The sequence below is a fragment of the Enhydra lutris genome, unplaced genomic scaffold (assembly GCF_002288905.1).
Source record: "Enhydra lutris kenyoni isolate GAN:26980312 unplaced genomic scaffold, ASM228890v2 scaffoldscaffold38, whole genome shotgun sequence".
Taxonomy (NCBI): domain Eukaryota; kingdom Metazoa; phylum Chordata; class Mammalia; order Carnivora; family Mustelidae; genus Enhydra; species Enhydra lutris.
This window is the reverse complement of record NW_019154122.1, coordinates 19,340,921-19,356,778: the sequence shown is the minus strand read 5'-3', so window position 1 is coordinate 19,356,778 and position 15,858 is coordinate 19,340,921. Positions and strand designations below refer to the sequence as shown.

General features: G+C 53.3%; 1 protein-coding gene across 2 annotated transcripts in view; it reads right to left on the bottom strand.

The window, feature by feature from the left end:
- Positions 1–255: 255 nt before the first annotated feature.
- LOC111154601 (G protein subunit beta 1) overlaps positions 256–15,858 on the bottom strand; it is an 85,151-nt gene continuing 69,548 nt past the window's right edge. The window contains exons 7-11 of one of the 2 annotated variants that reach the window (XM_022514285.1): positions 6,865–6,931; positions 5,314–5,515; positions 4,272–4,488; positions 2,200–2,312; positions 256–1,998 (exon numbers count right to left, since the gene is read on the bottom strand). In XM_022514285.1, the coding sequence (XP_022369993.1) occupies positions 2,206–2,312; positions 4,272–4,488; positions 5,314–5,515; positions 6,865–6,931 (593 nt within the window). In that variant the 3' untranslated portion in view covers positions 256–1,998; positions 2,200–2,205. The remainder of the gene's footprint in view (positions 1,999–2,199; positions 2,313–4,271; positions 4,489–5,313; positions 5,516–6,864; positions 6,932–15,858) is intronic. The other variant, XM_022514286.1, reaches the window with a different exon arrangement.

Genomic DNA, 15,858 nt, shown 5'->3' with positions numbered 1-15,858 from the left:
GGCAGCGGCCCGAGAGGTCGGGAGCGGTGGGGGGCACGGTCTGGGTGGTGGCGGAGCTGCCGGGACCCGGCAGAGGACCCGACCCTCCTTTCGTGGACTCTTGGTGATGGGGATGAAAGACCTGGCAGAGAAACGGGCAGCCGTGGGGCGGCCCACACGACCAGCTCCAGCCGACCTCCCAGAGCAGGGCGGCCAGGACGACAGGGCTGCCGTCAGGACCCCAAACAGCCCGGCAAATAAACAGCCGCACCGAAGTCCCTCATGTCAAACTGCTTTATTACACCTTAAATAACAGTACAGTTTAATATAGTATCTATCTTGCATCCAGCCTCCTTGCAGTACACTGACTTGAAAATTAAATACAAACAGTGAGGGGCACAGGGTGCAGAGAGCGCTACAGAGGTGTGGATGGAAAGGAGGGCGGGCTCGTGCTCGTTCCCTCCGCCAGACCCAGGCCTGCTGCACGTCACAGCACGGTTCTCCACGGCTGCCGCACACACGGGCAGAGAGAAGCCACCACTGCTGCTGGGAAGTGGGCTCGGGCGCAGGGGGCACCCCCAGCACTGCTGTCTCCCACACTGCTGCCGGCCACGGGCCTCCAGCGGGACCGGGGAGGTCTGTGTTCGAGAACGATCGGCCTCCTCACAGAATTGGTGCGGAAGGCTGGCTCCACGGCCGAGACAGGCCAGGAGGAAGTTACAGAGGAAGGCCGGGGTCTCCGGTCCCTGCCCCCCACCCCCGCCGCTGAATCCAACAGTGATCGTTTGGAACAGGACTTTTTTTTTTTTCCCAAGAGAAAGAAAGAAACAGTGACGATCCCGCTGCCCAAGCATGTGGCGCTGCTGGCCGCCCGGCTTCCGACGCTGGTGCGGAGCAGCCGTGAGGGGCAGAGCCGCAGTGGTTACAACTGTAAAGAGGTTATTTCTTAAAAGAAAAACAACATCTAAGGACTGGGTCCTGTATGCGCTTTTGAGCATTTCTACAGCATGCGATTCTAAGAGTAAACCCACCCAATATGGCAAACGATCAAATTTTTTAAAATTTAACTTAGAAAGTTTGAGATCATCATTTTCAAAACATTGATTTGTACATGGTTTCATACACAAATAATTGACTGACTATCCAAGCACAGGACAGGTGCCTCTCTGGAAAACAGAGGTTCCTGATGGCTGGGGGGCAGGGCGCAGGGTAGTGTCGGGCTCTCGTGACCCACCTCCCTCCGACTTCATGACTTCACGAGGAAACCCAAGGTGAGATTAAGAACTGAGCGGAGAAGGCAGGAGGACGGGTGGAGGGCGGGGCCAGAAGGTGCCTCATCGCGTATTCGAGGCCGCCCGCAGCGTGTGCTTGGTGCCTTTCCTTATTCGCATCTTCCTTTCTGAGCCGTGTTTGTGCGTAACGATTATGTGACACGAGACAAACTCAAAAGTGAGGGACTCAATTTACATCATTAACAACTTCAGAGAGGCTGCACCACACCCTCTTCCTCTGTGTAACTACCGGACGTAAAGGAATCGATTTTAAAAAGGAAACATGAATGTTTGCAAAATCCTGTTACGAACACGACCTGAAATTCAGAACCAATTACAAGATAAAATCCTCAACTTGTTTTGCATGAACAGCACAAAACAGGGTCACTGCCCTAAAATTCAGATGAACTAGTGAAAAGGTGTGTCTGCCTCGCAATTACACTCAGGTTTACCTTCTGGTTAGCACGTTTATTATAGTATTTCCTTTTAAATTCATTTGAGACAAAAAAGAAAACAAAGACAATGGTCCCGGGAGGAATGCACAATTTGTTTTGAGTTTACAGCACAGAGATTCTTCTCTTCGTGGGAATTGTGCTCTTGGTTTCAGCAATAAGTGAAGGAAAAGGTCTTGCCCTTTTGAAGTTCTGAGGGGGGAAGGGCGTCCGCGTTAGTAGGGGTGGATTGGAAATGCTATCACTGTCACGCTTCAAGGTTGGAATGATCTTCCAGTCGCCACGACGTCTGCCTGCTGTTTTGAAACAGTTTAAAGAAACGTAAAAAGACAACACCTGGAGCCAGAGCCACGGCTCTTCCTCCCGCCCCCGCCTCCAGGGCTCGTCGCTCAGGGGCCTAGTCCTCACCTCCCCACAGTCCCAGGTCAGCTCCCGGCGGGAGCCCCGGCAGCCCGAACGCCCTGTGCTGTGAGGGGCACGCTGGGCTGTCCTGTTACCTGTCGTTAGTTCCAGATCTTGAGGAAGCTATCCCAGGACCCTGTCGCCACGGCCATCCCGTCGTCAGTCACCCCCAGGCAGCTGACGCGGTTGTCGTGCCCGGCCAAGACACCTGAGGGCAGAGGACAGCCAGTCACCCCGGGACCCAGGGCGCCCCAGCGGGTAGTGACGTGGTGATGCAACGCAGGGCTGGGTGGCGGGACCTCGCGGGACCCCTGGGCCCTGAGGCCCAGCCCCTGCAACACCCCCATGGCAGGAAAGGACGAGGCCAGGAGGAGGAGAAGCCACGCTCCCCCAGGACGAGTACAGCTCAGCGCGCCGTACGCAGGCGCCTCCGGCTGGGGAAGAAGCCCCCGTGGAGCGCACGGAAGCGCTGGGGGCCAAGTCCGCTAAGAAGAGAAGAGCAGGACAAGGAGCAGACCCGGTAAGGAGGGCACAAAGCAGCGGAGAACTCAGGGCCTCTTGCGCCAGCTCCTGAGTGTACGCATGATGGCGAGAACCTTAAATAAGGGGTGCCCGGGGGACTCGTCGGTGGGGCGTCTGACTCTTGATTTCCGCTCCGCTCACGAGCACGGGGTCAGGAGACTGAAAGGGACGCTGGGATTCCCGCTCAGTGTGCAGTCCGCCTGCTTCTCTCTCCCTCTGCCCCTCCCACTAGTGCACTCTCACTCTCTCTCTAAAATAAGTAAATCTTTCAGCAAAAGCAAATCCAACCTTCTCAATCTCAGGGCAACTGCGACCCAAGAGTGCAAGGCTATAGGCTGTTCCTCATTATAACCCCTGAAGTCTAGCACAGGGCACAAGGCTCAGAGGGCTGGTGACAAATGCAGGAAGGGGAAGGCCAACGGAACGTCACATGGCGACCCCACGCTGAACCCACAGTGAGACGGGCCTCCTGTCGGCTGATTTCAGAGGACCCCTGTCCATTTCCTACAGTCCCTAGTGTCCCAACTGCGAAAACAGCCTCGCCGGATGGAGCAGTGTTCTCTGCCATGGCGCCGCGACCAGGGAACGGCTGGGGCAGAGGCGGCGGGAGCAAGAGGTCTTCGAGAGGGAGCAGGCCGGAGGGGAGCTCAGCCCGGGGCGGGAAAAGGTCCATCGGAAACTAGGAGGTCACATAACAACCCCAGGAGACCCCAAATCATGCTCTGTTCCTCCCCCGCCAAGATACAGAATTGAAATATTCTGAATGTATCGATTCAACGGAGTTGCCTGACTGTCCATGTTTAATACAGACAGTTTCTCATCTTTTGTGCAACTTGTATTTTATTACTACTTTTTAAGATTTTATTCTTGGGGCCCCTGGGTGGCTCAGTCAGTTAAGCGTCTGACTGTTGGTTTCGGCTCAGGTCATGATCTCAGGGTGGTGAGACTGAGCTCTGTGTCCACCTCCACACTCAGCGGTAAGTCCGCTTCTCCTCTGTCCCCTCCCCCTGCTCGTGCTCTAAAATAAAAACATAAATCTTAAAAGGAAGTAATTCATACATACATACACACACACACACACATTTCATTTTTAAGCAATCTCTACACCCTGTGTGGGGCTTGAACTAACAACCCTGAGATCAAGAGTCGCGCGCATCACCGAGTGAGCCAGCCAGACGCCCCTGTACAAGCTGAATTTTCATGCACTTGACAACCACACACTCGCCTTTGACGTGTGAACTTCAGACTTCATACTTCACTGGGCACACCGGGCCAAGCCTGTGCTCCACACTTAGCTGACACAGTTCCACCGTGTACAACCAGAGGGGACAGAAAGCGAGGCGAGGGCCCCGAAGAGCCAGCACCTCACGCGGCTGTCCACGTGCACCGCACACGGTAAGCATGGGGGGAGATGCCGGCGCTCTGGAAGCCCGTGCACCCGGACAGCCCGAGCACGGACGCCCTGGCCTGTGCCCCAGCCCTCCACTGGGCCGTGCCATGAGGCGGGCAGGCGTACGCAGGCGCGTGTTTCTTAGCAGCACGGCTGGCACAGAGCTAAACGTTCCAGCCTCAGTGCGTCACGTCCATCCTCGAAGGTGCTACCCGAGCCCCCTAGGAGGCCCAGGAGGGCCCAGCGAGCACCCACCTGCCCTGTCGGCCTTGAGTGCATCCCACACGTTGCAGTTGAAGTCATCGTACCCCGCGAGGAGGAGGCGACCGCTCTTGGAGAAAGACACCGAGGTGATCCCGCAGATGATGTTGTCATGGGAGTAAGTCATGAGCTCCTGGTCCGCGCGAAGGTCGAACAGCCTGCAGGTGGCGTCGTCTGAGCCGGTGGCAAACGCGTTGCCGTTTGGAAAGAACTAGAAAGCAAGCGAAGAGAGTGTGCAAATACACAAAGAGAAGTCCTGGAAACAGGACTGCCCGACAGCAGGGCTCTTGCTGGCACGGGACAGCAAGGTCAGCAGGGCTGGGCTCCGGCCGACACGGCGGGTCGGAGCGGCAGCCGCCTGGGCACCTGCACGTGAGGATGTCGGTACTGGGGCAGACGCAGCCGCTGTCTTCCCCAGACTGGACTACGCTTCACGATTGACTACTTCCCAGGGGATCAGGAAGAGCACGGTCACCCCTGAGAGCCACAGCAGCCTGTGGAGAAGGGACCCGAGCCCCGACCAACCAGACCCCACCCTTCACTTCTCGCAAGAGCCCCTCCCATCAGGGTGATGTGGCGAAGGGAAGGTTCCTTTCGCTGGCTGTGCCCCAACCTCAGGGAGGGACCGAGGGTGTAAGGCTCCTACTCAAAGCTCAGCTTCTGCCTCCCGCTCCTAAGAGGCTGTGCTGACCGGCTGACTACTGCCTCGTTTGCCCCCCACTAGAGGGAAGCCAGGGCACCGACCGCTGGCTTGCCCCCGGGGCTGGGAGCAGGTCCCTGCACACAACAGGCCCAACCCCAGCGTCTGTGGGGTGAACAGCGGCACAGAATTCACTGGTGTCACGAAGACAGAGCGCATCCCACCTCAGTCTGCTATAGGGAACTTTCCGTAAGACAGGTTAGAGGCGCACACAAAACACGGAACCGCTAACCCTGAACACATTTAAGAACCTGAGGAGTTCTGCAGCAGACAAGAAGTAATCTAACTTACTAATGGCTTGCAAAGGCCCCCCACCGCAGCTTCACCCCTACTCACACAGATGGCATTGATGTCAGACTCGTGGCCGGTGAAAGTTTGCCGGCACATCCCTTCTCGCACATCCCAGAGTTTGGCTGAAGCGTCGCAAGCGCCAGAGACAAACAGTCTGGTGTCAGGAGCGAGGGAGAGGCTCATAACATCCCCAGTGTGTCCAGTGAACGTGGTCGTCTGCTGGCCGGTCTCGATGTCCCACAGAGCACTGTAGCACGGACACAGGACAAGCAGTCACCTCACTCTGTCAGATAAGCAGTCATGCGACAAACTGTCCCTCAGACCATCTAGGACCACAGCAGACCTCTGCACTTTTTCTCCCGACAAAATCTAAATTCTGTCATGTGACTGTGTGGAAGGGAAACGAAGCCACAAATGGAACAGGGCTCACGAGCGGCCCTGCGTCTGGTGCCCAGTGGCATCCACCGAGCAGCTCCAGACGGGGGGGGGGGGTGTGTACAGTGACAGGTAGACAGCCACGAGGGCGGCACGTGCCACGTTCTGTGCTACAGACTCTAAGAAGCGTCCCCACTGAAAACCGCTCAGTCCACGCCAGCCTGCCAGGACCTCCGGCTCCGACGCAAACCCACTCACACCGTTCACACCTACACCGTGTGGGGTTCCTTGCCTGGGGCCTGAGGGACTACAGGGAGGAAACAAAACGTGCCCAGGACTCTGAAAAACACTTATTCGTAAATGATAAAGCTTTAAAAATTATCTTCTAACAAAGAAATTCTTCCCCAAATTGACAATCTAGATTACACCTCTCTTGTGAGCTTTCAAAGTTTATACAAAAAGGACACCTTGAAGACGAGGACAGCTGGGTCTGGGAATCAGGCCCCAGCACAGGGCATGCGACTACGTCATGTCTCAAGACCAGAAAAGCCCCCAGGGAGTTTCAGTCTGAAACGACTCCTAAAATCCCTGTCTGAACCAAACCAAATGATGTTAATAACCCTTAAGGCGAACCTGCAGCCTCAGCAGACGGCTTACTCTTTTCAACAGGAAATGATTAAAAATGTGATCTGCACCCAAGACAAACCAACAAGCAAACCAACCAACCTATCTGATCACATACACTGTGCGTCCTGGTGCCGCAAATGGAGACGTTCCAGAGATTCTCTAACTCTAGGCAAGGGAACAGCTCGAACTCGGGGAAGTCCGCACTGTCCGCCTGCCGTCGCGCCCCCGTGCCCTGAGCTCCGCCGGGTCCACGCGGCACCGCGTCCCACCGAGAGCGCAGGCGAGCACGCCCGCTCCCCCAGAGCACTGCTGAGTGTCGGCCGGCCGGGGAGCGTGTGCAGGGAAAGAAAAACGGGCATTTCCCGTACAGCTGCAGCCTCAACGTCTGTGAGTCAGTCCTTCCCTGTTCAAAACTAAACTTGGAGCTTTAACATCTGCAGAGTACAACGAACTCACTCATCACTCCCGCGCTTGTGTTTGACGCCTCACGGCCGCTTCCCACTAATAAAAGATGGCCTAATTAACGCCAAGAACCTTATTTCCTACACACCTAAGGCAAGCAGTGGGAGAAAGGCATGGCGCTCAGATGCTTACCAGGTGGTGTCCCCAGAGCTGGTGACGATCTGATTGTCATCCAGGAAGCGGCAGCAGGACAGGTAACCTGGAAAACAGACACGGATGACGGCCCCAATCTGCAAGCCCCGCCCCGCCCCAACTCTAAGGTCCTGTAAACAGAGACACACTCCAGAAGAACGACTACCCCTGGGAGTCCCGCGTGCAGGTGAAGACGGCCGCCTTGTTGGCGACACCGGGGCTCGCGCACAGCACTGCCGGCTCACACTCCCCAGGCCAGGAGGCATGGGCCCCAGCACAAAGGGGAGGCAGTAAGCTGCCCGCCCCGCACCCGGGTGAACACGGGCAGATGCAGGGAACACGCTCCGCCTCCGCTCCTCTGACCCACATGCGGGGACAGAGGTTCCCTTCCCACTCACACACCCACTCATCCCAGCGCCTGGAACACATCCGTGAGCAAAGGAGCGCTCCTTTCCCTCCCGGAGCTCATACTCCAGGGGCAGAGACAGCGAGCACATGTTAGGAGAAGGGGAGACGGTGGTCTGCAGAGGCCTCCCGAGCCCTCCGGGAAGGCACAGAGCTGGGGTTGGGGTGCCAGGTGGAGCAGTGGATTTGTTTTCTCCAGGACGCTACGGTACGGAGGGTGGCATGGAAGCAGTTGTGTGCTGCCCGAGCACCCGCCCTGCCGAGCGTGCGGGAGGCAGAGCTGTGGAGCCGAGATTGGGAGGCTGAGGCTGGGATGTAGGAGATCCCTGGCCTGCACCGGCGTGTGCTAGGAGGAAAGGTAAACCAGGAAACCGATTCTGCAGCACCTCCACATCATGATTTCTACTAAATTAGCTCTGTTTACCGCAGTTCACAATTTTGTTCTACTGTAAGGGACCCCAAGAATTCGAAGTGCAGGGTCAACCAATCTGACCCCAGAAGGAGTGTGCTCAGTGGGCTGGCCAGCACAGCGCCAGCGCCGCCCACACCCCAGCTGGCTAGGCGTCAGATGGAAGGGGCAGCAACACTGCCTCTCTTGCAAGGACGGGACGCCCTGCCTCGTTTGCCCAGAAATCCTTATTCCCAGTCCACAGCAGAGCCACATACAATGCTGTGCAAATCAGTGAAATAAAAAACAAAATACACACAAAGAAGAAACCCATAGAAGAGTATTGGTATGGAAAGTATAAGAATACAGGGAAAACAAAGCATTTATCTAAGAAATATTGCCAAAATACTTAGCAATGACAACCTCTAAATATTATCCATGTGCCTAGAAAAGGATGGATGGTCAAGCACTTCCCAGAGCCCAGGTCACACCCACCCACAGGGACAGTAGGCAGCCCCGGGGTGCATCAGTGCCCAGCTAGGTGAGCAGTGGCCTGTGCCGAGAGATCACCCGATACCACATCCACACTGTGCACCTGACCAGTGGGCCCACCATGAGACCAGGACAGCCTCAGAAGAGCCACCGGGCTGGACACAGTCAGTGGCTTCAAAACGTGGACTCAGGGGCACCTGGGGGGCTCAGGAGGTTCAAGCAGCCGACTCTTAATTTTGGCTCAGGTCCCAATTTCCAGGTGGAGGGCTCTGTGCCAGGTGGAAGTCTGCTTGAGAGTCTCCCACTGCCCGCCCCCCCCACCCCGCTCTCGCTTTCCTGCGCTCTCTCAAAAAAAGAAAAAGAAAAAGAAAGAAAACAGAATGTGGGCTCTGAAATCAGAAATACACGGCTCAGTCCTCAGTGGCTGAAGCAGCACTACGTTCTGTGATGAGCCCCAGTCTCCCCAGTAACTGGGGGTGGTCCCAGAGAACAGGAACGGAGCTGCGTGTGCACTCCATGGGCTCTGAAAGTCGGCAGTTACCACCTCTGTTACTGAAGAATGAATACGTGACCTGGGAAGACTGTGTTTGGTGCAGACACGTGTGTCTGTACGTGGACAGGGGGTTACCTCAGGGGAAGACAGCACCCAGCAGGTGTGTGTGTTTGTGGATATGGGGTCTGCACCAAGTTCAGGGTGTGCTACCCAGTGACCCGCCAACGGCGCTGCTGTCTTTTGGGAGCCTACACAGGGGCTGGGAAAGCACAGCCGTCAAGCATGGGAGCCGAGTCTGGAGGTGCACGGGCACGAGGGTGTCCCTGTGCCCCTCACAGAAACCATGGAGGACAGTGTCAGGACATGCTGGGGACAGCCGGGGGGCTGGGACAGGCAGGGACCAGGCTGCCACAGTCCAGAGACAGGAGGCTTGAAACCGGCAGTGCAGAGAGCAGGCGCCTGGGTCAGGGACCGGGGGAGATCAGGGAGTGCTGTCAGCCGAGGCCCGGAGGACAGAGGCAGGACGTCCTGACAGAGCAGGTTGTCTGGCTGGAAATCTGTTGCTCGAGAAGCGAATACACTTACTTCTGCATTGGAAAAGCTACTGACCCAGAGAGAGCAAAACCGAGTACTAATGTGGGTAGAAGAGTGACTTATGTGGCTCCCCCAAGACCAAAGGCCCAATGAAGGTAACTTATCCCAAGTAAATGGCTATGAGCTTGAGGGGTCATTCACCTACAAGAACGTTCACACTACCGACAAATGGGAAACGGCCAGATATCCAGCAACAGGAACACATCAGCAGGCAATGGAGCTCTCTCAACTCTTTTTTTTTTTTTTAAAGATTTTATTTATTTATTTGACAGACAGAGATCACAAGTAGGCAGAGAGGCAGGCAGAGACAGAGGGGGAGCAGGCTCCCCGCTGAGCAGAGAGCCCGATGTGGGGCTCGATCCTAGGACCCTGAGACCATGACCCAAGCCAAAGGCAGAGGCTTCACCCACTGAGCCACGCAGGTGCCCCTGGGACTCGCTCGACTCTTTTGAAACATCACAATTCTGGATGAGATTACAGGTTAAAAACACAAAGGAAGAGCATTTAAAGTTATCTCCCCAAATTTCTCCAATGAGCATGTGGTGCTGGTGGAGGCCAGCCCGCCCCTGGAGAGCACCAGGGCACCAGGGTGGGCACCATGGCTGAATCGAAGCTGGAGGTGGAGGTACAGGGCCCCACCACGGGCACCCACCAGCAGGGGCTTGTGCAGCATCTGGGCAGCTTCTGCTCTGGGAGGGAGCGCCTTCCAGCTCCAAGCTAGAGGGAAAACCACCCGCCTCCCTCTGTGGTGTATGCGGTGGCCGAGAGCAGAGACCTAGCGCGCTGCCTGAGGAGTTTGGTAAAAAGGGAAAAAAGACACGACAAAGTAACTCAAAGATGTGAGAGTGAGGAAATGCCAAAGAAGGGTTTTATTAAGAGTCAGAAGAGCTTGGGGTGCCTGGGTTGTTCAGTCATTAAGGGTTTGACTGATTTTGGCTCAGGTCGAGATCTCTGGGTCGTGGGATCGAGCCCCGCATTGGGCTCTGTGCTGGGCATGGAGCTTGCCCCTCTCCCTCCCTCTCTTAAATAAGTATGTAAGTAAGTCAGAGTTAAGAGAGTTTACAGTACCCAAAGAGAAACAAATTTATAAAGTGTAAATGGCAGAAGACACAATCAGATGAAAACATAAGCAGACTAGAAACAGCTTCGGATGCATTCACAAGGCTGTGTGGCCTCGTCCCCTCAGAGCTTGGGGTTTTGGGCAGTTTGCCATCATCCTTCCAGGATGCTGTGAGGTCTGGATCTAGGCAGTCTGTCCAGGAGGCTGGCTGGGTGGGTGTGAACCTAGTGTGGCCAATGGCAGGCACAGACCAGGACCTGCGGCCACCCTAGAAAAAGAGGCTCTTTCTCTGCTGGAGCTGCTAAGCGGGCCAGATGGAAAGGAGGCCAAGGGAGCCATCCAGAGGGAAGCCAAGGGGCAAGCACTGAGCAGACAGCACCATGAGCCCTGCACCCCAGAACCATCCGTGAGATCACTCAGTGGGCAGCGGGACCAGACTGTGACACACACACCCAAAGCACGTCACATTTAACTCACTGCCAACGACGACGGTGCCAACAAGCAGCCCGGGGTAACCCTGGGGCAGAGTGACGATCTGCCCACAGCCAAGTCTGCCGGCGTGCGCCAGAGAAACGAGTCATTAGTGCAGAGCGGGTCTGGCCACTGCGCGCTCACGTGGATGTAAAATATTCAGCCTCAGACTGTATGAACAAACCATCCCTACAAAACAAAGTTTTAGCCACCACAGCCGGTTTGGCAGGAATGCTAGGCAGTCACCGACAGCATACCATGTTGTACCAGAAAACTTCCGGCTAAACTCCTGGTCAAAATGTTTATGCGTCTGATGTCAGGAAGGGCACTGTGTCCGCACTGCAATGACATGTTTGGGAAGGAAGGGACCTCTGAAAGCAGGTGTCCATTCTCTCCTTATTAGCACGCAGGGACCGGCTCTGAGAACAGCTGTGACACCAGGCCTGACGCTTCCGTCCGATGTGAGTCTTCGGGGAGCTCCTCAGTCTCAAACATGAGGATTTCCACCAAACAGCACTTTGAAAGTGGTATTCTGTGTGTAATACATTTATACTAACGATAATAAATGTCTCCTCTCCAGCACCGGGACCTCAGTCCACCAGCCGCTCCCAGAGGCATCCTCTGCTCTGTAAGACGGAGCACCGTCAAGTGCTCCTCTCTGAAGTGCGGGCAGAGAGTATCCAAACCCTGGGTAGCCGACTCTACAGAAAGAAGCTTCTGTTGGTTCCATGTGGACCCTCACGTTGCACGGAAACAAGAGCAGGCCACAAATGATTACAAAGAGCCTTAATTCCCAAGGCTGAGTGCACGATTCCCATCCTGGGCCTCAGTCACGACTAGGAAGGATTCAGTACGCCTGCTGGTAACAGCACTCACAGGAGTACTTTCTAAGATTCTACAAGAAAATGTCCCCACCATGGCTTAACAAAGAGTTCTCAACTTGATGCTCAGGCCAGAGAGAGGCATCCTAAGTGACGGACGGATGCCCAGGTCTGAGACGAGACAAAGACCATAAACCCTCCGATGTGCTGAACCCACTAACAGTTCACACCTGTACCCTCTAACTAAAATAAGATTATTTTAAGCTTATCAGATTTCAACCTTTATTGACTTGAAGATGAAAATTATGTATCATGTCTGAAGAAGATAATACATACACTTTTTTTAAAATAAATATTTTATTTATTTATTTATTTGACAGAGATCACAAGCAGGCAGAGAGGCAGGCAGAGAGAGGGGGAAGCAGGCTCCCAGCTGAGCAGAGCCCCCAATGCGGGGCTCGATCCCAGGACCCTGAGATCACGACCTGAGCTGAAGGTAGAGGCTCAAGCCACTGAGCTACCCACCCAGGCGCCCCAGTAATACATATTCTTAAGAGGCCAAACGTTTTTAAGGAACCACTCAACTCTCAGGAAGTCAAATTTCGTGACATAGGAAGAAAACAAAAATTGCAAAATATTTCCTCTAAGCCTCATATATTTCTTTTTTTGACAAATGCAGTGTTAAAAACTTTAAAGCCTTAATTAAAAATGGAAGTCAATATACTGAATCTGAGAATAAATCAGGGACTGATAAACATTAAGAACATGTTTTTTCTGTGTTGGAAGCTCATCAGTGCGAGAAACAAAGCGGTTTATGAGGTTTGCTCCCTGGACAGAATCACGCGGCTCATGAGGACGGTGCAGAGAGCCTACCCCGGCCTCCGGCTGTGGGGCAGCAGTTCCCACCCAGAGGAGCAACGTTCCCGCAGAAAACAACCAGGAGCTCTGGACAAATACAAAACAAACAGGGGTGCTTGGCTGGCTCTTAATCTCAGGGTCATGAGTTCAAGCCCCACAGTGGGTGTGGAGACTGCTTAAAAATAAAATCTTTGAAACAAATAAAGAAGCATCTTAAAGGTGCAGGAAGCAAGGGCAGACCTCAAGGAGGCGAGCCTACACTTGGAAAGAAGAAAGGCACAGAGTGTGTTTTGGTGGCAGGTCCCCATCTCATGCCACACAGGTAAGATCCCTGTCTGACCTTCTTGATTAGGCAGCAGGCAGATCTGCAGACAACCATGGTCGGAAAAGGAAAGAAGAAAGCCTAGAAGGGGAAAGCCACAGAGCGGGAGTCCTCAACCTCGCACCTAAGGGCCAGAGCTCACACGGGAACTCCATGGCGAAGAGCGGGCTCCACGAGGCCCGGCTGACGGGAAAGGACAGCCAAGGTTTCTGTGGCTGCCTGAAGGCGTGCAGCACGGTTTGCCGGAACACAAGAGTACATCCTTGACAACGCGACACGTCCCTGGGGCCAGGGAGGTGTTCAAAATTACTAATCGTACTAATAGGAAGTGTCACCCGTACTGAAGAGGAAAGAGCCACCAAGATCAACCCCAAGAGGATTTGTTGTTGAAACGGCAGACGACGGTTCTGAGGATGGCTCTCGGAACCACGAAGGATACCAAATATACACGAAATAAATAAAAAGACGGGAAATCTCAGCAGAAGAATAGTAATGGATATTTTTTAAAAAGCAAACAAAAATTCTACAACCTGAAAACAGAACATCTGACGTATTGGGCTGCTGGGGGGTCAGAACACTGAAGGTGACAGAAGTCCCATGAACCCGAGGACAGACTGCAGAAGGGGGAGACTGCCAAAAAAAGAAGAGAGTCCCAGGACCCCACAGGACCATACGAAAACCCACACACTGAAGTGCAAAAGGAGAGGGGACTACAGAACAGAAAATATTTTTGAGGACTGGCCTAAAATGTCCCTAATTTAGTAAAAAACAAAGCTTTACAAATTCAAGATACTGGGGCGTCTGGGTGGCTCCGTTGTTAAGCATCTGCCTTGGGCTCAGGTCATGGGCTCAGGGTCCTGGGACTGAGCTGCACGTCAGGCTCTCTGCTCAGTGGGGAGCCTACTTCTCCCTCTCCCATTCCCCCTGCCTGTATTTCCTTTCTCGCTATGTCTCTCTCTGTCAAATAAACAAATAAAATCTTAAAAAACAACAACAACAAAACTAAAGTGAACTCATTAAGCTGAAGAGAACGCAGAAGAAAGCTCTCGCCCTCGGAAAGGCAGGAGGAGCACTAGAGATGGTCAACACTGGGGTCAAAGTAAAGGGCAACTCAAGCTTCCTCAAACGGCCAAGAATGTTTGTAGGGAAAGGCAGAACCTCAGATGATGGGGGCACATAGGACGACAGCTCTGAAAACGTGACAAAGGAGGACGAAAGGCAGAGAGCGCCTGGGCAGCTCGGTCGTTGAGCGTCTGACTCCTGATTTCAGCTCAGGTCAGGACCTCAGAGTCCTGAGATTGGGTCCCTGCGCTCGCCAGGCTCCCAGCTGGGTGTGGAGTCTGCTTGAGATTCTCACTCTTCCTCTGCCCCTCCCCACATTTGTACGCGCTCTCTCTCTCTCTCTCTCTTAAAAAAAAAAAAAAAAAAAGATGAAGGGGATTAAATGGGCCTTTATGGCTGCAAGGTTCTTGGATTTTATATGAACTGATGCAGTATGAACTCTGAGTGGACCATGAAACATTATGAATGTACGTCGTAATCCCTACATAAACCACTAAAAATTAATGCAAAGAAGAAACCAAATGGCCATCAGAGAAACTGCACAAACTCAGCTTAGTGCAATAACCCAAAAGGCAGGAAAGCAAAGCAAGCAGCGCGGCAGAGCCGAGGCCGACTGTATGCGTGCTACACGACACCTGCTCTGGGAAGCAGGAGTGAACCAGCACCACTGGAGAGGCAGAGGCCTCTGGAACGGATAAAAGACGTGGCCCACTAGAGGCCGTCTATAATGGACCCTCCTTAAAAAGATACAGCCAAGTTGACAGAAAATGGACGGAAAAAAACGTGGAAACAAAAGAAATTGGGAGCGACTCTGCGGGTATCAGCTAAGTAGACTTACGACAAAGAATGTTCGGAGAGAAAAGGGAACATTACATCATGACAAGAGGATCGATTCGTCAGGAAGACATGACACCCACAAATGCATGTACTTCTACTAAGAGCTCAGGACACACAAAGCAAAAACTGCCAGAATTACAGAGAGAAAGTCCATAGTCAGGGCCCTTAACATCCGCTCCCAGCAGCTCACAGAGAGAAAGACACGAGAGACATGAACAGGATCAAAGTCTGGCTCGAATAAGCACACGGAGAACAGGGCCCGGCACCTGCAAAACAGACCAGTTTTCGAGTGTCTGCGGCCTGCTCACCCTGACCCTCTCTGCTCCACTAAAAACAAGTCCCAACAAACAGAAAAGAACTGAAATGACACAGGGTTTGTTTTCCGAACATAACAGAATTTAATTACAAATCCATAATAAGCTGTGCAAGGAAACTTCAGGTACTTGAAAATTAAACATCATACTTGTAAGGAACATACGAACCAAAGAAGTAATCAAAAGGATAGTAAAAATACTTCAAGCTGAATGATAATAGAGTTAAAGCCCTGTTTAGAGGGAAATTTATAGCTTTAAGTGGTTCTCTCTGAAAAAGAAAGGTCTAAGGTTCTACCTTAAGAAGCCAGAAAATTAAGAAGGGAGCAATCCCAGCTAAGCAGAGAGCAGAAGATAACGTAGGACGGTGGTGAACGAAAGACAGGACCCCCATCCCGTCTAACTCTGCTGCTTGCCAGAGGGGAGGCTGGACGGGGATGGAGGAAACAAAGGGGATTGACGTGCACTTACTGCGATGAGCGCAGATGTTAAATAACTGTACTGTATCCCTGAGGCTGACAGAATGCTCTTGCCATTATACATTAATAAAGACAAACAAAAAGTCACAAAAATTAAAAAAAAAAAAAAAAAAAAAAAAAGGACTCCAGACGTACTCTTGTTTGGCTGAAGTTAATTAAATAGAAGGCTTCACTGGAGTCAGAGGAGTGTCACGTGCCCTGCGCTGACGACCACCTCTCTGGCTGTGTGTGCTGTGGTGGGCCTAGCGGGGAGTGACTGTGAGAACTGAGCAGTCACACAGGATATGAGGACGAGGCTTCCTTCTTCGGAAACACTACTCTGTCTGTTCTGAAGACAAGCATCACAGGTAAACTAAGCTCAGACAGTAATATACCACCCAACCCTTAGAGCCAGCTGCATT